This window comes from Cricetulus griseus, chromosome 6, assembly GCF_003668045.3.
Source record: "Cricetulus griseus strain 17A/GY chromosome 6, alternate assembly CriGri-PICRH-1.0, whole genome shotgun sequence".
Lineage (NCBI taxonomy): Eukaryota > Metazoa > Chordata > Mammalia > Rodentia > Cricetidae > Cricetulus > Cricetulus griseus.
The window spans coordinates 143,921,517-143,943,662 of NC_048599.1; the positions used below are offsets into that span (position 1 = coordinate 143,921,517).

Below are 22,146 nucleotides of genomic sequence, written 5' to 3' on the forward strand. Positions count from 1 at the left end.
TACTTTTAAAAGGTCTTGAGAGTTATAGTCCACTGTTTTTGAAATAGAAATCACCAGCATTATTGGCATCCTTCCATTGATGTTCCTGGTAAGGGCTGTGTAACCTTGGGCTATAGACATGGGTCAGGTGTGTGGTTCCAGTTGGGGGGAGAGAATGGCACCAACCCGGATGCCCCTCTGCTTACAAGAGGCAATCGAGGCCCAGCTGCATGCCCTACTGGCCTTTGGGCATGTCCTGTATGGTCAGGAGACCTTTGCAGACTTGGCAAAGTACCCAGTGAAACCCTTGTCTGTGCTCAGGGCTAGCAGACATAGGCAGACACTTTCTGCATGGGCGCAGTGGGTAAGGCCAGGTGCTATCACTAGTGCCATGTCTGTGTCACTCATTCCCGAATCTCATTTGAGATCTGACCAGACCCTTCCAGAGGTATGGTGGGATCCCCAGGTTGCTCGCCTCATGAACTTTCAACAAAGACTGCTATAGTAGGGCTGAGGCTGGGGCAGGCAAGTGTGGATGAGTAGAGGAGAAAGGCCTCTTGGGCATCAGGTTGTGAAGACCAACAGTCATTACATGGTCAGGCATGTTAGGTTTCTTGTGCGTGTTCCTCAGTTATCCCTGGCACAGACATGTGCTGTAATGGGGGTGGAGCTTTGTCTTTGGAGCAAGCCAACACAGCTCTGTGTGGGCACGGGACAGCCTGGCAGTGTTTGCAGAGTTGGGCACGAAGGCGGGTGTGGGTTGAGTCTTCTGTACTTTCTTATCAGCTGTGCTACTCTGGGCCCCAAGCTCCTAACTCTTTCCCGGGACTGCTACTCTCAGAGCCACAAAAGTGGCCATGTGTCTTCTGTATGAGGCTTGATTCTAAAATGCAACTCTCATCCCACCTTCTTTTTGCTTTATGTTGCTGGGGGTAGAACCCAGGGCCTATAAATGCCAGGCCTGTGCTCTGCCAATGAGCCCTGCCACAGCTCTGAGTGCCACATTCCAAGGCACTCAGTTACATAGCAGATTAACTGAGCTGGCTCTCCTTGTTTCCTTTCTCTTAGAACACAAATTCAGTGCCAGGTGGACCAAAGTCATGGGCACAGCTGAGTGGAAAGCCAGTCGGACACGAAGGTGGTAAGTGGGTGTGGGTGGCTTGAGTGGGCTGAGTTTAATATTGGCTATTGAAAGTGTTCCTTTTGAATTGGGCAGCTGCACTACTGGGGGCTAATTACTGCCAATGTCACGTTGCCACCCAGCTGCTCATTGGCCTGGTACTAGCCTCAGCTCCAGGATTAAGTCCAGTATAGGGAGGGAGCAGCTGCTCAAGTAGACATTCACCCAAAGCCTTTGGAGGAGTGGTGGGATTGACGGGCAGGAGTTCTGTAAAGGTCATCCGCCCACCGTGTGGGCCTGTTCATGGAAACAGAGATGAAAGGGTGATGCATAGTGGTAAACAGACCTGAGTCTGACACTCCATTTCCCTAGGTGAGCCTGTTTCAGTCAGCAGGTGCCTATGTATTGTACTGAAAACCTAGAGGTGTGGCTTGTCCGTGCAGGGAGTAGATTGACTACAGCGGGACGGTAGTATGCTGTTTCAGTTCAGGTGTGTGGCACTCAGCATGGACTGTGTAGTTGAGAGGGTACCAGTTCCCACCCTGGACCTTCAAAGGGCCATTCTATTCTGCTCCTAGGAAGTCACAGGATCTATGTCAGGTGTGAAGCTAAAACAGGGCTATTCCTTCCAAAGGGTTTGTAGTTGAGCAGTGAATGACAGTTGAAGAAAGAAATGGTCTTAGGCGTACATCAGGACCACATTTGGCTTTGTAAGGCTGGAAGAGGTTGAGGAGGTAAATCTGTGACTCATAAATTATAGGTCACAGCCTTGTGAGAACATCTATTGGTGTGGCCCCACCTGAGGCAGCCTTATTGAGTTGATTTCGCTTATGGACTGTGCTTGCCCACTACCTGGGCAGGTATATGTACCAGGTGGCTCCTATGGGGTGGAAAGGAACATGTGCTGGAGCAGAGGTGACATCCTGCCCCATCATCCTGTGTGACCATCTGCCAGCCCCTGGCGACACCTGAGGGAGTCATTGTTACTGCCTGTCAGGTGCAGATGCCCTGAACACTGCTCACCTGCAGCCACTCCAGGCCATGTGGAACTAGGAAAGCCGCTAAAAGGTGTGGGCTAGCCGTCTCACTCACTGTGTCCTCTCTGCCTCTCTTGACAGGTTTAAGGGGCTCAAGCCGACTGTTATCCTTCTCTCCCGAGGAATTTCCGACGCTGAAAGCAGCTGGAGGGCAGGACAAGGCTGGCAAAGAAAAGGGCGCCTTAGATCTGTCGTATGGGCCAGGACCAAGCCTCCGCCCTCAGAGTGAGTGAATGGCAGCTTTTTTCTCGGGCCCTCACTGGGCACCAAACTCCTGTCTTCTTTTTGTCTTCCCAGGTGGGCCCCAACTGCTGGGCCTAGGTGTGGCAGCAAGGAAGCAGGTTGCTAGCTTGACATGTGCATGTCCTGCCTGCCTCTCAGGCCTGTCCCTCACCTCTGTCCCTCACCTCTGTCTCTCATCCCTCTGGCTGATCCAGATCTTTTCACTGTCCATTTACCATCCATCTGTTATTACTTCCACTAAGCTGGATGGTGCTTCATGGATACTTAGAGGGTGCCAATAGCTCAATCAAGTCCCTGCTTCCAGAACCTGTTCCCAAGCCCCTCTGCATGCTAATTGTCAGAACAACCTGGCTTCCACCCTTCCCCAACCACAACAGAATTGACCAGTGTGTCTGCAGCAGCCAGCACTGTTGTCCCCTCTGGTGCCAGGGGTTAGGGCAGGCCTATGTGTGCTGCATGTTGTGGGTGCTTTGCCAGCAGGCCTTCCCATGTGATGTCCTGTGTTGAAGATCTGGGTTTTTCTGTCTGGCTTGACCAAGGAAGCTGAAATTGAAATTGAAATTCAAGGGGCTTTTGTCTGCCTGCCTTGTACAGTCCCAAGTCCTCTCCTGTTGATGTACTGCTGATGACAAGTCAGAGGCACTGTCCTGAAAGCTGAGTGACCACCCTGCCACTCTGCCAAAACATAGGCTTTGCTGAGTGTACACAATGCTCAAAGTGGATAGTTAAGAGTTCAGAAGAGCCTTACTCTAACTAAGATGGGTTACACCAGGGCTAAATCGTGGAAGTAGAAACAGCTTCTAGAGCATTTACTTCTCTTGAGAAGGTGAGAAGCAGATTGCCTAAGGGGTGATCTTGGCTTCCCGAGCTGGCTTTTCTCTTTTCGGGTGGCAAGTGCTGGGTCCTTTCCCATCTCAGCCTAAGTAGACAAGAACGGAGGAGAGTGTAGCGTTGTTCCTATGTGACCTCCACACTAGTACCATTGTCTGCCATTTCTCTTTGTACATTTTGAGTTACCTGTGACTCGCCCCATCTGCAAACTGTTCTACATTATTGTGGAAATGGAACATGTTGGGTTTGGGGTTTTTCTTGGAGTAGATTTATAAATTAATCTTAAATGGTGCATAAGGAAAACCAGTTTGGCCAGGTGTGGCGGCACACACCTTTAATCCCAGCACTTGGGAGTGTGAGAGAGGGGTGGATTTCTGTGAATTTGAGGTTAGCTTGGTCTACATGGTGAGCTCCAATTCAGCCACGGTGAGACCCTGATTCAAAGAAGAAAAGCCAGTCTGTGTTGGGTCTGGGAGTGTCCTCCTCCATCCCTCTTGGTAAGTGGGCTCCTGTAGGGATTGTTATCATGTGGTCATGAGGAGCGCACTCTCACAGGGACAGGTAGCTGTGAGGTTTTTAACTTTTTAAGAATTTTATTTTGTGTGTTTTCATGGGGTGGGGAGACATACATATCCCAGCATGCATGTGGAGGTCAGGGACAACTTGTGGAAGTTGATTCTCCCGGTCCTGGGGATGGAGCTAAGGCCATTGGCTTGGCAGTAAGCGCCTTTACCCACTGAACGCTGCACACCAGCTCCATGCTCAGGTTTTTACCTGTGAACTGAGTGTGTGCTTCATGCATGCTGCACGTGATCACATGATACCGACATTTCAGGCTGAGGCTCACTGCTCAGTGCTGCAGCTCAGCCCACAACAAAAGCAGTGTGTCATACTGGCTGTGGTAAAAGTGAGCCCATGTCAGGAGTCACGCAGGCCTTGGTGGGTGGGGGCAATGTCGTCTCCATGTTCTGCCCTCTGGGTGAGCGTGGTGTCAGCCATAGGGGAGCCAGTTTATGCTTGTGTCTCTGAAGTGGACCTCTCTGTATACCCTCAAGAAATTCTAGCTTTTTGCTCCCTACTTTCCCTCAGAGCACATGGATTTTTTCTGTTTTATTGTGATTTCTTTCTCTTTTTTTTTTTTTTTTGTATGGGGTAGTGTCCATTGACCTTTAGAGCTTTACAAATCTCCCTTCCCTGTCTTCTCTTGTCCTTTTCCAATTTACAGATGTTACAAGCTGGCGGGAGGGCGGTGGGCGGAACATCATTTCTACCACGTCTCTGAATGCCTCCCCAACAGAGCTGGGCAGCAGGAACTCCAGTGCGGGAGATGGAGCCCCCTCCTCGGCGTGCGCCAGTGAATCTAAGGACCCCTCTCTCCGCCCGGCCCAGCCCATCCGCAAAGGGGCCTCACAGTTCATGGGGCACACTTACCAGCCGCCCACATACCATGACATGCTTCCTGCTTTTGTAAGTCTTCAGAGCCTCTTGTCCCAAAGCGCAATGTTCTGTCAGCCAGAACTGGCTCAGGGGTCCCTCAGTCTGAACTCTCTCTCAGAACAGCAGCAAGGGAGACCAAAGTGGCACACAGCAGATTCTCACTGCCTTTCCAAACTGCTTCTGGCTTCTGCCCCTAGGGCTTAGATGCCATTGTAGCTTTGGTTCTTCAGAAAAAAGAAGAGATAGGTGATCACGGCCTTATTGAGCCCAAGGGAGATGGAGTGTTACGCTGTGATATATGAGAAACCCTCTCCAGCCTTTTCTGTGGGGTTCCCCCCACCCATTTTCCACTTTCCAAATGAATTCTTATTTAACATGTAATTGGGGCCATCTCCAGAAAGTCAGACTCACTGACACGTGTATTTCAGATGTGTTCGCCACAGTCGTCAGAGAACCAGGGTATGGTGGAACGAAGCTCCTTCCCTCTTCCTCAGCTCCGCCTGGAACCTCGGGTTCCTTTTAGGCAGTTCCAGATGAATGACCAAGAAGGGTAAGGCTGTGAGCTTGTGGTCATGCGTGTCATTTTATGACAGCTCATGCATGAATGTGCTTTGTGTCCTGGAGAGAGAACATCCAGGTGTGGTGGGGTAGGTGTCTACAATGTTTTTAATTGTTCATTGCATATTTCTTCTAAAAGGAAGTAATATAGATTCTCAATCACCATGCTGCAAGGTGGAACCTGTCTTTGGAAAGTGACTGCTTCCACCTATAAGACATGTGAGCCCATCATTCTTTTCTGTCTTGTCAGGAAAGAAAGGCCAGTCCTGGCACGCCCAGTGCGCCCACTGAGGCAGCTGGTGGAGCGGGCACCACGGCCCACTATCATCAATGCAGAAAACCTGAAGGGTCTGGATGATCTGGACACCGATGCAGACGATGGCTGGGCAGGTGGGTGGCAAGAGGAACAGCAGTCAGACCAGAGGGCACTCCCTGGCCAAGTAGAATCCTCTTTTGAGTCTTTAGAAGTCTCATCAAGTGCCAGGAGGTGATGGTGCACCCCTTTAGTTCCAGCATTAAGAGGCAGAGGCAGGTGGATCTCTGTGAGTTCAAGGACAACCTAGTCTACAGAACAAGTTCCAGGACAGCCAGAGCTACACAGAGAGTAGTGTCTTGGGGGCTCTAGAGAAGTGGCTAGAGAGCATTGGCTGCTTTTATAGGGGACCTGGATTCCATTCCCAGAACTTACATGGCAGCTCTTAATTGTCTGTAGTTCCAATTTCAGAAGATCTAACACCCTTTTTTGGTCCCCACAGACAGGCAAAAACACATTTAAAAAAAAAATTAGCTGTGTGGTTGTGGCACACGCCTTTAATCCCAGCACTCAGGAGGCTGAGATAGATGGGTCTCTGTGAGTTTGAGGCCAGTGAGGGCTCCAGAGTGAGTTCCAGGACCGCCAAGGCTACACAGAGAAACTGTCTCAAAAAGCAAAGCAAAACAAAAAAATCTAACCCAGTATGTTGGCACAGGCCTTTAATCACTTCATGAAGGCAGAAGCTGGTAGTTCTCTAGATCTCTATGAGTTTGAGACCATCCTGGTCTACAAAGCAAGTTCCAGGACAGCCTGGACTCCAAAGAGAAACTCTATCTCGAAAAACCAAGAGCCAAACCAAAACAAAAAAAACCAGAAACGGGTCAGTCATGGCTAGAGAGTTAGTGTAGTGGTTAAAAGCACTTGTTGGTCTTGCAGAGGACCTAGGTCCAGTTGCCAGCACCCACATCAGATGGCTCACAAACTGTCTGTGATTCCAGTCCCCAAGTATCTGAAGTCCATGGATCCCCTTGGACTCCTGCATGCATGTGGTACACATTGGCTCATGCAGGTGTACACACACACACACACACACACACACACACACACACACACTAAATAATTAAAAAACAGAAAGCTGTCTATATTACTTAATAAACTGGAGAGATGGCTCAGTGGTTAAGAGCATCTCCTGTTGCAGAGGGTACACCTGTAACTTCTGCTCCAGAGGATACGGTGCCCTCTCTGGCTTACATGGACACGTGTCTACACACGTGACACTCATTTACAAAGATACACACACACACACATGAGTAAAAAGAAAATAAACCTTTCTAAATCACCCTTTGCATCCAGTCGGAATAGTCTTTGCCTCTCTTGAGGGTAGTGATGTGCCCTGATGTCCAGCAGTCCTGTTGCCATTGAATTGGTGTTGGCATTTTTGCCAAACGTCATCCGTGTAGATTCTTGTCTATTTTTGAATACTGTTACTTCCAAAGGCTGTACCAATTACTATAAATCTTAAATTTGGACTCCACCCTGGCAGTGTTAACAGAACCTGCTCCATGTCAAGGTGATCCAAGCAGTCTTGACTCTTGAGTTCCAGGGTCCCAGTGGGTCTCTGCTAGGTTTCTCATTAGTGTTCTAGAGTTGTCAGAAGAGAGGATCTTTCTTTATTTTAAAGATTTATTTTATTTTTGATTATGTATCTGTGTTTGGCTGTGTGCACATGAGTATAGATACTCTGAGGCCAGAAGAGAGTGCCAGATCCATTGGGGCTGTAGTTGTAGACAGTTACGGACACCAAACTTGAGTTCTCTGCTACTGTAATACACAGACTATTAGCTAACTGCTAGGCCGTATCTCAGCTCAGTAGAGAGGATCATGTTTTCTGGTAATTTTATTCATGGACAGAGGGCCAGGAAGTTGCTGAGTTCACCAGCCACTATATATGCTCCCCCCTACCCCCACCCCAACACATACACAGGCGAGAGGTGTTGGTTTATCCTGTAGACTCAGCCTTAGCTACTTGGACTGCTAAGGCTAGAGGATCACTTGAGACCATTCTGGGACTAAAACCCTGTCTCTTTTTAACAATGGTATTTGTTAAATGGAGCTTGAGTGTATGGCTTAGTAGAGTGTCCAACATGCAGAAGGCACTTGGTTCAATCTCATCCACTGTATAAATGAGCTGTGGTGGCTAAAGGATGGGACTGTGGCTACATAGCAAGTTCAAGACCAGCCTGTGACACATGAAAATGTCTTGTAAATAAATAAAGATAAGCCGGGCGTTGGTGGCACACGCTTTTAATCCCAGCACTCAGGAGGCAGAGGCAGGTGGATCTCTATGAGTTCGAGACTAGTCTGGTCTCCAGAGCGAGTGCCAGGATAGGCTCCAAAGCTATACAGAGAAACCCTGTCTGAAAAACCAATAAATAAAAAAATAAAAAATAAAAATAAATAAAATAAATAAAGATAATAGTTTTCAGGTTCTTTATGTATTTTTGTTTTGTTTTCTCGAGACAGGGTTTCTCTGTGTAGCTCTGGCTGTCCTGGGACTCCCTCTGTAGACCAGACTGGCAGAGATCCACCTGCCACTGCCCCCCCATCCCCCACCCCCCCACCTTGCCCCAGTACTGGGATTAAAGGCATGAGCCGCCACTGCCCGGCTTTCCCTTTTCCTTTAGCCTGGGACTCCAATGCACAGGACTAAGTATGACCACACTAGGCGCCGTCTTCCCTCTTCAGTCTGTTCTCTTGATTGATTGCTGCAATGATGCCCTCCAATTTGATGTCTACCCAGTTTTTTTTTTTGTTGTTGTTGTTGTTTGTTTGTTTTTTTTTTTTTTTTTTTTTTTTTTTTTTTTGGTTTTTCGAGACAGAATTTCTCTGTATAGCTTTGGAGCCTATCCTGGAACTCACTCTGTAGACCAGGCTGGTCTCAAACTCACAGAGATCCGCCTGCCTGCCTCTGTCTCCTGAGTGCTGGAATTAAAGGCGTGTGCCACCAACGCCCGGCTTACAAATAGTTTTGAGTCTCCGTATGAGCACCAGCAACTGAACCCTGGTCTTCTACAAGAGTAACAAGAGCTCTTAACCACTGAGCCGTCCGTCACTCCAGCCCTCCACCTTACTTTTGAGACAGGGTCTTTCACTGCACCCAAAGTTTACCATTTTACCCTGGTTTGCTGGCCAGCAAGCCCCTGGGTTCCATCTGTGTCCACTCCTCAGTGAGGTGTTACAGGCATGCACTGGTACGTCCAACTTTTATGTGGATAGCACACAGTTCCTCATGTTTGTGCAACAAGCACTTACTGATCCATCTCCCTTGTCACCCACATTCATTTTTATGCTCAAATCTTATTCTACTGTGTGGACCTACCACATTTTGTCCCATCAGTTATGGACACAGTTATGGACTGCCTGTGCCAGTCAATGTGGCGCATAGGATAATAGAAATCTCTCTGATGTCTTCCTTTCTTTCCCCTTGAATTGTACTTTCAGGCTGGTGTGATAGTGTATGCCTGTAACCCCAGCTCTCTGAAGGCTGGCCAGGCGAGCGGAGTCTGGGTTGCATAGGGAGAATTTCTGTTTGTCTTGATTTAAAACTTGTCTTTTGGAGGGTTAGTGTTACCCAGCCCATCGTTCTTACTGGAGCTCAGGACTCTGCTTCCCTGGTACCTGCAGGCGTGGCAGCTGGACGGAGTGAGCAGCCCATCACCTCAGTTGGGGTACCACAGGCTCCACTTTCAGACTGTCTTGTTACACTTACTCTGGGAGACACTCTCATCCTCTTGTTTTCTCGTCTCCCTGGCCCCTCTTGGCTGCTGCAGGCCTCCATGAGGAAGTGGACTATTCTGAGAAACTGAAGTTCAGTGATGATGAAGAGGAAGAGGAAGCTGTGAAGGATGGGCGGTCAAAGTGGTAAGTCCTGACCCCAGCCCCTAGCCCGGGCCGCCAGAAACCTGCACACCGTTGTTTATGCTGCTGCATGGTGCTCACTCTGCTAGGAATGGTTCTTGGTTTCCGTAGCAGCCTAGTTTCAAAGAGGAGGTGAAGTCTGCTGAAGACAGCATGCAGTAACGGATCTTGTCAGGCTTTGCATCCAGGCTTGACCATCTGGGTTCTGTGCCCTGGTCCTTGCGACTCTGCACCTAATGTCTCTGATTGTTGACGGGTGTGGCACCCTGAGAACCTCTTGTGGGAAACCACCTCAGGTTCATCTTTGTTAATACAGGAACTCTCGGGCTGGGCTCTTCCACAGCACACTGGGGAGGTGTGGGAGAAGGTGTGTGCAGATTGCCTGCACCCATCCGTTCTGCCTCCTCTCTCCTTTCTTGGATCATTCCCATTGGCATGGTTTACTTAATGTTCTTTGGAAAATACGACATCGTAATCCAATTCTTTTAGAGGGTTTATTTGTGTGTTTTGCTTTTTGAACATTTATTTTTATTATTTTGAAGTTGTGTGTGTGTGGTGTGTGTGTGTATATGGTAGGCGTTTGGTTAGTTATCCTCCCCGTCTTTGGTGATGGCCTTCTTGATACCTGTGCATATATGGCTGTGGCTGTGCTTGGCCCCAGCTCTTGCTCTGCTCAACACACCCTCTTCCTCTACAGAGCCTTCAGTGCAGCCTTTTTGGGGACTGTCTCCTTTTCTACACTGGTGCACCTTCTATATTCTTGCTGTTCACTGTGATGGCCTTTTAGTACCCGCCTTGGCTGCTTCACAGAGCTCTAGGTGCGCCCTTACCCAGTCTGAGCCGTGGAGGGAGCTAGAGACTGAGGCAGAGTCCCAGCTCTGCTCTTTTGTCTCCTGCTGTGGCAGTTCCTTTCACATTTCTGAGGCAGAGTCCCAGCTTCTTAAGATTTGTATTCGTTTTATTTTATTTTTAAGTGTATGGGTATTTTGCCTGTATGTATTTCTGTGCACCACATGCATGCAGTGTGTGTGGAGGTCGGGGAGGGCACTGGATCTCCTAGAACTGCTCTGAACCACCATGTGGATGCCAGTATCCACTGAACTGGGTCCTGCAAAACAGCCGGTGCTCTTAACAGCTCTCCAGCACCACTTCCCAGCTCTTTATATGTGAGCAAGCAGGCCTTATCTTTGTCATCAAGGATGGATGATGAATTACATGCCTCCTGGGGGCTTGTGAGCTTGGTAAATGCTGGGCCTGAATTTTGCAGTTCCCATGTAAAGGACATGAATGGGGTGTTAAAGGAAATTAGTCTATAAATTGGTATAATAGCTGTCTTCAGGGTTCCCAGAGGCCCCTGACCAATGAGGTCAGACAGACTTAGCTGTCTGGGGAAACTTACAGGTTGGTGTTTGTCTTAGGAACACCTGGGACCCAAGGCGGCAGCGGGAGTTGTCACTGAGCTCTGCAGACAGTGCTGATGCCAAGCGCACTCAGGAGGAAGGGAAGGACTGGGGAGAAGCAGCGAGTGTGTCCCGAGGCGTCCGAAAGGTGCCAGAGCCTCCACCTCCTTCCCGGAAGCTGCACAGCTGGCCAGCTGGCCCCGACTACCAGGTACAGGGGCCCTGGGTCTGCTTGGCCAGCACCTGGAGCCCTGACATGTAGACTTTATTGCATGCTCGCTCTCTCTTCCTCCCTGTCGCTCCCTCCCTTTATACACACAAACACAGACAGACACAGAAGGAGGGAGGGGTAGAGATCAGACTCACATTGTCAAGCTTCAAGACAAATAAATGTTCTCCTTCCCCCTCCCCTCCCCTTCCCCCCACGAGCTGTGTGGGTAGCTTTTTGAAATCATAACAAAGTTTATAGAAAACTAGGAATTACATATAAAAACTGGCTTGAGCATGGTAGCACATGCCTTCAATCCCAGCCTCCTATCTACTCAGGAGGTAGATAGGTGCTTCATGAATTCAAAACTAGCATGGTCTATATAGTTCCAGGCTAGCCAATGGCTACACAGTGAGAGGCTGTTTTCCTGACTGACCTGAAGGCTGTGTCACCTCCCTGGATAGCAGTTCTCACTACCAGCCATGCTAGTATGGTCTTCCTGCCCAGAACCAGAATCCGACCAGGAAGAGTGTATTGCCACATCACCGTGGTTCATTCACAGGCAGTGATCCCACTGTCGTCCTTTATACATGAGCTCACCTGTGATCACTGCAACTCACTGGGCCTGTCCCAAGTTCTCATGGCCTGGGTGCTTTGGAAGAGGGCAGGCTCCTCGGGTGCTTGCTCCTGGTCAGGTCCAAGGCTCATGTCCTTGGCCCTCTAATCTGGCTGTTCTGGAGTCCTCCTGGCTCTGATAACTGGCACTTTGATCTCTTGGTGAATGTGATGTTGTCAAGGCTTACACTGGATAATCCTTTTCTCTTCACTGTGATTGATGAGGAATGTGGGGAGACTGGCGAGCCCATTATCATACTGGACCCTTGGTGTGTGTCTGTGTGTATGATACGTGTGGGAGTATGTGTGTGGAGGTCAGAGGACATCTGGTTTCCATCTTTGCTTTCTTCCCCCCCCCCCCCCCCCCACCCCCCCGTCTTTATTGTTTTTCTGCTGAGCTGGCCCAAGAGCATCTGAGAATTCTCCTGTCTCTGGCTGCCATCCCTGTGGGAGCATTGGGGTGCATCTGGCTTTTACATGATTCTGGAATTTGAATTTGCCTCCCCACACTTGCATAGTAAGCACTTTAACCCACTGAGCCATATCTTCGCTATATATTTATTTATCACACCTTCCTCCCGAGGAAGTCATGCTGTCCCTAACACTAATGTGTACTGGTGGCTCCTGTGTGTGAACAGTTTCCCTTGAACAATGCCCTTCCCAGCCCTCAGAGGTCACCATTACTGTATAATGCCCTGAATTTCCATGCCCTGCCCTATTCTATGGTTGTCCCAAACCAAGCCATCACTCTCGTTGCATACCTTGCACCTTGCTGAGCTCTGGCCACCTACACAGACTCTGTGACTCCCTGGCGGCTGACACACACCCACCTTTCTTGCCACACCCAGTGATTTGTGGGTGAACAAATGCTGGGAAAGAGACAGACTTTGTTTGGAATTCTCTTGGGAAACATGTTTTTGGCTCCTGTGGCTCTTCGTGCGTACTTTCCCTCTGTCTCCACTGTGTGCCTGGGTACTGTGCTGGCTACAGAGTGCACAAGTACAGAGAACACAGCCATTATGCCTTCCCTCCTGGAGATACCCTGTTGCTAAAGGCTTTACAATGAATGTGGGCCCTTTGAGTCTGTTTTAGCTCTATATGCAGGAGATGATCAGGTTTAAGAATTCATAAAATTGGACTGAAGAACTGGCTCAGTGTTCTTCAGTAAGAGCACGTGCTTCTGGTGGATCTGAGTTCAGTTCTCAGAACTCGTGTCAGGTGACTTGTTATGGATGTTTCTTCCCACCAGTCTGTCCCACAGCCGAGGCAGCCCCAAATAAACACACAGATGTATTTTAGTTATGAAACTGTTGGCCAATGGCTTGGGCTTCTTGCTGGCTAGCTCTGTCTTAATTATTAACCCATGCCCGGCATGGTGTTACTTCTCAGGCAGTGTCACAACTCTGGTGGCTCCTCCATACCTTCTACCTTTCCCAGAATTCTCCTCATCTCCTTGTCCCACCTACTGTCTCATTGGCCCAACAGTGCTTTATTTATCAACCAGTAGGAGAAATATATACAAAAGAACAACCCCCATCAGTGGCCCCCAACTACCTATAAGTCCAGCTCCAGGAGATCTGGACAACTCTGTCTGGTCTTTGCTGGCACATGCACTCATGTGCACATACCCACACAGACATAAACACATAACTTAATAAAAATAAATCTTAAAAAAAAAATACCAGAATGCACAAAGGTAGGTTCTTAGGATTGCTCAGTGAATAAAGTAGACTGCTGCCTGCATTCAGTCCCCAGCACCCAGGTGATTAAAGGAGAAAACTGACTCCTAAAAGTTGTCGCATAACACACACACAGACACACACACACACACAAAATATCTGAGATAAGTACCCAGCACTTGTGTCAAACAGCTCCCAGTTATCTCTGGGACTCTGATGCCATCTTTTGGCCTGTAAGACACCTATACTCACATGCAGATACACACATAAAAACATTTTCTTTAGCCGGCGGTGGTGGTGCACACCTTTAATCCCAGCACTGGGAGGCAGAGGCTGGCAGATCTCTGTGAGTTCAAGATCAGCCTGGTCTACAAGAGCTAGTTCCAGGACAGCCTCCAAAGCAATACAGAGAAACCCTGTCTTGAAAAACAAACAAAAACAAGAACAAAACATTTTCTTTGTTTTGAAGGCTGAACCAAGGTTGATTTGTGAGGATCAGGTGGCTTATCGGGAAATTGTTAGTGAATAACTATTTCCAAAGCATGGGCAGATGGTTTATTTAATGGCAACGTGAAAGGAAAGTGTATCTTTGGTCCAGTGAGTGGTATGTGAGGGTATGTCTGAACTTAACCTTAGAGTTTATAGACTCACCTCATTGGAGTTGCTTCAGGATCAGGAGAAATAAGCTTTTAGGAGGAAATTCTTAACTATCACCAATGTTTGTTTCTTATATAGAGGTGTGATTAGCCTACAAGAGAAGGCAGAGCCTTGCCCCCCCTCTCCCCCCCGTGTTACTTTTCCAGAGAGGGTTTTTCTGTGTAGCCCTGGCTGTCCTGAAAGTCTAGGCCAGGATGACCTCGAATATTCACCGAGATCTGCCTGCCTCTGTCTCCTAAATACTGGGATTAAAGGCGTGGGCCACCACCACTCAGCCCTGTTTCACCACCTTTGACCTTGGTATACACCAGTATACCCACCATTCAAAACAGGAACTCACATTGTGTGGCTGCGAATCTGCAATCTGCTCCCCTCCAGTGGTTTCTGCCACTCTGTGTACCTCCAGCAGCAGTGGTCACTCCCTGAAGATGAGTGGGCATCTCTCTATTGAGAGTGTTTTTCCTAGGGCACCCTCAACATCCTGCTTATATTGTAACTGACAATCAGCAGGAGACTCAGGGATGGAGAAACTATCCAAAAGAGGTGTTCATTGTCATGCCTTCTCATTAATGTAGAAGCATCAATTTGAAGTCACAGTGTAGAGGTTATGTATTCTCATGGTGGGGACCTCTGTGCCCCTTGGAGACTCTGTTTTCCTAGTGTCAGTCTCAGTGGGAGGGAAGCAGCCATTGTCTCAGGCTTCTGACCCACAAACCTCATTCTCTCCTTCTTTTGGCAGAAGCCCTCAATGGGCAGCATATTCCGACAACACTCTGTTGAAGACAAGGAGGACAAGCCACCCCCACGGCAGAAGTTCATCCAGTCAGAGATGTCAGAGGCTGTAGAGCGAGCCCGAAAGCGCAGGGAAGAAGAAGAGCGCCGGGCCCGGGAGGAGAGGCTGGCAGCTTGTGCAGCCAAACTCAAGCAGCTGGACCAGAAGTGCAAGCAGGCCCAGAAGGCCAGTGAGGCCCCGAAGCCAGTAGAGAAGGAGGTCCCCCGGTCCCCTGGCATTGAAAAGGTCTCCCCACAGGAGAACGGCCCTGTTGTCCGCAAAGGTGAGAGGCTTCCCTATCCCACAGTGCGGAACCTTGAATTTTCTATGTCCCCACATTCTTATGTGCACCTCACTGGCTATGAAGTAGCAACACCTGTGGATAAAAGCGTACTCTACTGGGAAGCATCGGTCTTTACAAGTGTAGGCCGAGCTGGCTGTGGTGTCACACACTTTCTTTCACTCCCAGCCCTCGGGAGCCAGACAGGATTTGTTGATCTACATAGAGAATTCCCAGACCTTTGGATACCAGTGCAGGCTTGGATACTTGTCTGGGTTCTGTGTGGTCCCAGCTTGACTTTCTTTTTCCCCTCATGTTTGTGTGTGTGTGTAAATATCTTAGCAAGGTGGCTCAAGATTGCCCTTAAGCCTGACAGAGCAGTGGTGGAAGGAGAATATAAGATAGCCACGAGTTGTTCTCTGGCCACTGTTATACATGCTATGACATGTGTGCATGCTTGCTGGGTGGTGGTAGTGCACGCCTTTAATCCCAGCACTTGGGAGGCAGTGGCAGGCGGATCTCTGTGAGTTCGAGACCAGCCTGGTCTATAAGAGCTAGTTCCAGATCAGCCTCCAAAGCCACAAAGGAACCCTGTCTCGAAAAAGCAAAAACAAAAACAAACAAACAAAAAAATGTGTGTGTTCTTGAATACACAGACACATACATAAATTTACTTCAAAACAGGGGAGCTGGAGACCTGGCTCAGTGGTTTAAGAGCACTGGCTGTTCTCACAGAGTATGTATGCTGGTTAATTCCCAACATTCTCATTGTGGCTCACAACCGTCTCTAACTCCACAACTAAGGGATCTGATGCTCTCTTCTCATCTCCTTGTGTACCAGGCACACACATAATACATGCAGGCAGAACATTCATACACACATAAATTTAACATAAATAAATCCCCAAAAGCTGTTTGTATACCTGCCTGCCTGCCAGTATGTGGAGGGTCTATGCCAGGTGCCTTACTTGAAACTTGTGGCATTCAGACAAGTGATGTTGTCATTACAGCTGCTGTCACTTCATGTGCTGCTCAGCCAAACATATGATTGAGAACCTGTGACAAAGGAGAGCATTGTATTACAGTGAAAGGGGGTCTTTCCAAATGTTGGAATACACTTTTCCTGGCAGTAATAAATAGTCCAGAACAAGTGGCTGGTGTGGCCGCAGTGGGACTATAAACAGTCTCTGTGATCAACAGCGGGACTGAGATGTTCTCCAGGAATGCCATCAACTGGATTCTAGGAAATGCCCCTCTGTCAGCTCAGATGGACTCTTGTTAGATGCGGTCTGGTAGTTTCAGCCCCTGGAAATATCTGTGGAGGTGCTTGGCAATCTGCAGCTGCCAGTGCCCTCTGGTGTCAGGGAAGTGCAGCTGTGCTTGTGATGTCCGTGTTTTACAGCTTGAGTGGAGACCGAAGGCCTGGGGGCTTATGGAGGCAGCATTGCAAGCCCTGTGTTGAACATACCATCAGTCAGCCCCAGTTGGCAGGACAAGTTCCTGTGAGCTCACTGTGATGTTTCTTTGCCTGACTGTTCTCTAGGCTCCCCAGAATTCCCTGTCCAAGAAGCACCCACCATGTTCTTAGAAGAGACACCTGCAGCGTCCCCTGCAGTGGCTCAGAGCAGCAGCAGCAGCAGCAGCAGCGCTGGCGAGGAAGAAGTCAGGGAGGCTGGGTCCCCTGCACAGGAGTTCAGCAAGTATCAGAAGTCCCTTCCTCCTCGTTTCCAGCGGCAGCAGCAGCAGCAGCAACAACAGCAGCAACAGCAGCAGCAGCAACAACAGCAGCAGCAGCAGCAGGTAAGCGGATGGACATGGCCATGGAGCAGAAGTGCTCCCCACTCACCTCAGTTTAAAGCAACAGCAGTACTCTTACATGTCACAGCCACCATCACAGATGTGAGAAGTGACACCTCAAAGCTTGGAAGATCTCCATTGATAGAGGCTCTGAGCATGCACACTGAGTGTTGTACTGTGAGCTGCATTTGGTGTAGTGGGGGGTGGTCTCCACTCAGAGCACTCCTCTGACCCTGTTCAATTATACTGGGGCTTCTGAGGTTTTTGGAATTACTGGAGAGGGAAACCAGCTTTGGATTAAGGGTGCCCACCCTCAGGTTAATGCTCTTTGTAAACCAGAGAGAGAGCTGCCTCAGCAGAGCAGAGAGCTTGGAGAGTAGGAATTACTGAGATGGTAGATCTTGCCTAGCATGAATGAGAGTCTCAAATATACATGCTCAAACCCAGCATACAAAAGAAAATGCCAGTTGTTCCTAGGAACTGTGCATTTGATAGAAACTGTGATGATAGGGGGATGTTATTTGGAAGCCCAGCAGCTGGGTGTATAATTTTTTTTTATTTATCTATTTATTTATTTTTTGGTTTTTTTTGAGACAGGGTTTTTCTGTATTGCTTTGGCGGCTGGCCTGGAACTAGCTCTTGTTGACCAGGCTGGCCTTGAACTCACAGAAATCTGCCTGCCTCTGCCTCCTGAGTGCTGGGACTAAAGGCATGTGCCACTACTTCCTGGCTTGTTAGGGGCCTGCCTTTCTGTGCCCCTCCTAGAGGGCTGGAGGGCCGTCCCGTGAGCACTTGTGTGCCCCCATTCACTGGGCGCTTTCTTCTACCAGGAGCAGCTCTACAAGATGCAGCACTGGCAGCCTGTGTACCCCCCACCTTCCCACCCCCAGCGCACCTTCTACCCACACCACCCCCAGATGCTGGGCTTCGACCCACGGTGGATGATGATGCCCTCCTACATGGACCCACGTATCACACCCACTCGGACGCCCGTGGACTTCTACCCCTCAGCCCTGCATCCGTCAGGTGAGCAGAGCCCAGGTGACGTACGGTGAGGGGAAATCACTAGGAGAGCCAGAACCACTGTGTCCAGTGTGTCAGCACATTTGGTTGCTCTTGAGTTTTACAAAATTAAAGACAATTTTACTCCTGTCAAAAAGTTACTAGGACCTGAGTGTGGGTGGGGACATGTCTGTAATTTCAGCTCTTGGTAGGCTAAGACAGGAAGATACTGAGGTTGAGACCAGCCTGGGCTATGTATCAAGACTCTGTCTCCAAACAAACAAAATTGTTGGCATGAGTTACAAACTTTTGTGTTGTAAGTTGCCTGAATTCCACTCAAATCTCTGCCTAGTCATCAACCCTCTTTGCATCCTTGCTTTTGGGTTTTCTCTACTAAAACCAGATCTGGGGTTTTATCAACCCTTTGTCTTACTGTTACGTTATTTTTATAATACTGTTGGGTCCCCATTTGTTCATTATTCCTCACTTATAATATGATCTTTACAGTGTTGTTTCCAGTGTTGCTTTGTTGGGGTCTGGTGATGTGACCTTCTCAGCAAGTACATGGTGTAGGCTAGACTGTCAGGTGGTCATACTGCAGGCTAGACCGTCAGGTGGTAATACTGCAGGCTAGACTGTTAGGTGGTCTCCATCTCTCTAGTCATATGGAAGTAGTCCACGAAATTGCACCTGCCAGTTGTGTTGTACAAATACTGGTATCGTTGGCTTTTAAAATCCTCTTGATTGGTTATTGATGGGTATTAAAATAGTTTGCCACAAGGTTTGAGGTTTAACTTAGTGATAGAACACATCATTCTTTTAGTATTCATGGGGACCTGCATTCAACTCTTTTTTTGTTTGTTTGTTTGTTTTTCGAGACAGGGTTTCTCTGTGTAGCTTTGAGGCTGTCCTGGCACTCGCTCTGGAGACCAGGCTGGTCTCGAACTCACAGAGATCCGCCTGCCTCTGCCTCCTGAGTGCTGGGATTAAAGGCATGCGCCACCAACGCTCGACTCTCTCTCTCTCTTTTTAAATAATTTATTTATTTTTATTTTATGTACATTAGTGTTTTGTCCAATTGTATGTCTGTGTGAGGTTACTGATGATTGTGAGCTGTCATGTGGGTGCTGGGAATTGAACCAGGGTCCTCTGGAAGAGCAGCCAGTGATCTTAACCTCTGAGCCATTCCTCCAGTCCTGCATTCAACTCTTAACACACATAAATAAATTAAATAAATAAATAAATAATATCCCAGTGTGATTGTGGCTTTGTAAAATCCTTACAAGCCACCAGTGTTTGTTGGTTTTGTGGTGTTTTTTTGTTTTGTCACTTTGTAGCCCTCTAGCCTTGTGAATGTATTCTGTAGATCAGGCTGGCCTCTAACTCAGGATTCCACCTGCCTCTGCCTCTACCTCTGCCTCTGCCTCTCAATGCTGGGATTAAAGGCGTGTCCTGCTTTTTTACTGTTCTTGAGACTTAGTCTCCCACTGTAGCTCAGGCTGGCCTCACATTCATGGACGTCCTCTTGGGTCAGCCTCCTATGTGCTAAATTATGGGCTGGGGCCACTGTATCCAGCCAACTGTCAGTTTCTGCTATGTGTATCTGGAAGCACATTGAGAGGATTTGCCGTCTTCTGTCTGTCAGTGTGTACCGCCTGATACTTGGTTATGTTTGCTGTCTTTATTGCTTTGTAGATGTCTTCATTATTTGATACCTTTTGTTCTAGATGTTTACTGTGACTCGTGGACCCTGCTTTTAGTAGTGTATCTTTTCCTTTGTGGGTGAGAATGCTCACTCTGATAGTCTATAGCTTTTAATTGCCAAAGCTGGTTCCTTTAGGTTTATTGGGAAGCCTGGTGTGGTGGTATGTACCTTTGATTCTAGCACTTGGGGACAGGTGCAGGCAGGTCTCTGAGTTCCAGTACAAAAAGAGCTACATAGTGAGACTCTGTCTCAGTTGCTACCCCTCCACCCCATGCCCCCCCAACAAAGATTTTCTCTCTGTGGACTGGCTGCTCTTTCAGTACACACATGGCTGCTCAGAACTGCCTTAACTGCAGTTCCAGGTATCCAGTGCCCTCTCCTGGCCTCTGTGGGCACCAGGCAAGCATGCATGTACATATACGCATACATGAATATATACATACATACATACATACATACATGCATACATACATGCAAAAATAACAAAATATGTCTCTGTCTTTTTTAATATCTTTCTTCCCTTTGTTTTTGGTCTTGTATTGTTTAAGTGTTCATCTCTCCTGCCCTCTGTGTTGTACCAAAACTTCTGATTTTGTGTCATCCTCCTGCTGGGATTGCAGATGATCCTTTCTGTACTTTAGTCTTCACATGAAGGTACCAGTATTGGAGAAGGCTGGGTTTGCTCCCAGCAGAAGAGACAGAGGAGAGAGAAGGGAACTTAAGCATGAAAATAAAGGACTAGGAAGGAGGTTGTCTCCATGTTGCCATCAAGAAGCTGTCTTAGAACTGTCTGCAGCTCTTCGCCTTTGCCTAATCTAGTGTTTTAAATTTTAGTGGCTGTATGGATCTATATAGATAGTTTTTTGTAATTTACTTCTATTTTGTGTTCATTGGTGTTTTGCCTGCATCTAAGTCTTTGTGACAGAGTCAGAAACCCTGGAACTAGAGTTACAGACAGATGTGAGCTTCCAAGTTGTTATTGGAAATTGAACCTGGGTCCTTTGGAAGAGCAGTTGGTGCTCTTAACTGCTGAGTCATCTCTTCAGCCCCAGCTATATATTCTTTGGAATAGGATTTGCTTCCCCAATCATTCTTTTATTTTTCTTTCTTCCTCCTCTCCCTTTCTAACATCTGTTTACATGTATGGGGCGTGGCACGGGCACTGTGTGTGTGTGTGTGTGTGTGTGTGTGTGTGTGTGTGTGTGTGTGTGTGTGTGTATGGAAGTCAGAAGTTCTCCTTCCGCCATGTTGCTTCAGGGTGTTGTATTTAGCAGCAAGCACCTTTATTCCTTTAGCCATTTCACCAGCTCCTATTTTAAAGTTTTTTCTTGTTTTCAAAGACAGGGTCTCTCTATGCAGCCCTGCTTGGCCTGGACCTAACTATGAAGACTAATCTGGCCTCAAACTCACAGATGTGCCTCTGCCTCCTGTGTACTGGGTTACACATGTGCACATTGTATCCAGCACGTTTTTAATTCCTTCTTTTATGCTTTCAATCATTTAAATAGAAAGTTTCAGTATTCTGGGTTGTTCTACTAAGTGTCTGGTTATGCTATATTATATTCCATACACATTCTGGCCATTTTGGATTTTACATTCAGTTTCAAGACCTGGCAAGGATTAGGTTCCATGCCTTTGTTGGACTCAGGGCCCATCTTCCCAGAGCCCTTACAGCCAGTTTGGTTAATCTGAGAGATCCTCTACATCATTTTGGAAGGCAGAGATTTGAATACAGCCCTCCTCAAAGCACTAAAGAAACAAGTAAGAATGCAATTATATTCTGAATTCCTAAGTCTTGTTGTTTTTATCCTTCCCTGGACTGGCCTAAGATGTGTGTCCAGGCGGGACTCCTCTGTACCAAAGGGCACAGTTGAGTAGTATTCCAGAGGCATTGGAGTCTTCTGAGAAGGATGCCCAAGACCAGGCTTACAACTGTGGAGAAGCTGGGAAGCTTCATGGAACTAGAAGGGTCATCACATTACCTGTGTCCTCATTAACCACGCTCTCCTTCCACAACAGCCAGAATTCCCAAAATAAAAGATGTAGCGATTCGATGTCCATCTTCCATAGGGATAGGAAGAAGTTAAAACCAAATCTCTGTCTAAATCTTCTGGGAGGGTCTGAATCAACTGAGTGCTGGTGGGCTGGTCTTTATATGCCATCTGGGATATGGCTCATCTCCTGTCTCACAGCTATGTAGTGTCAGGGTAGGCTCACTGACCAGCCCTGATGGTTTGACATCTGGCTTCTAATTATTGTTTTCATTACCTTTTAAATGTTTTTTTGTTTTGTTTTGGTTTTGTTTGTTTGTTTGTTTGTTTGTTTTGGGTTTTTGTGTTTATTGGTTTTTTGAGACAGGGTTTCTTTGTGGCTTTGGAGGCTATCCTGGCACTCTCTCTTATAGACCAGACTGGTCTGGAACTCATAGAGATCCGCCTGGCTCTGCCTCCTGAGTGCTGGAATTAAAGGCATGTGCCACTACCGCCTGGCTCAAATGCATTCTTGTTCTCAAAACCAGAATTGGCTCTTAAGGGCCATGCAGGTCAGATGGTGTGCCTATGTGCCAAAGGGTCCTCTGTCAGAGTAGAGTGAGGACTTGAATGCTGAAGGCATAGCTGCCATGTCCATGTGGTGCTGGGACAGCTGCCTCTGTTT

General features: G+C 48.0%; 1 protein-coding gene across 9 annotated transcripts in view; it reads left to right on the top strand.

Annotated features, from left to right (window-relative positions):
• Prrc2b (proline rich coiled-coil 2B) overlaps nt 1-22,146 on the top strand; it is a 77,403-nt gene that overhangs the window by 34,736 nt on the left and 20,521 nt on the right. For 8 of the 9 annotated variants that reach the window (XM_035446245.1, XM_027423849.2, XM_027423845.2 and 5 more), the window contains exons 5-14: nt 1,048-1,120; nt 2,218-2,361; nt 4,436-4,677; nt 5,076-5,197; nt 5,456-5,595; nt 9,289-9,379; nt 10,795-10,987; nt 14,675-14,990; nt 16,531-16,787; nt 17,615-17,810. In XM_035446245.1, the coding sequence (XP_035302136.1) occupies nt 1,048-1,120; nt 2,218-2,361; nt 4,436-4,677; nt 5,076-5,197; nt 5,456-5,595; nt 9,289-9,379; nt 10,795-10,987; nt 14,675-14,990; nt 16,531-16,787; nt 17,615-17,810 (1,774 nt within the window). The remainder of the gene's footprint in view (nt 1-1,047; nt 1,121-2,217; nt 2,362-4,435; nt 4,678-5,075; nt 5,198-5,455; nt 5,596-9,288; nt 9,380-10,794; nt 10,988-14,674; nt 14,991-16,530; nt 16,788-17,614; nt 17,811-22,146) is intronic. The other variant, XM_035446244.1, reaches the window with a different exon arrangement.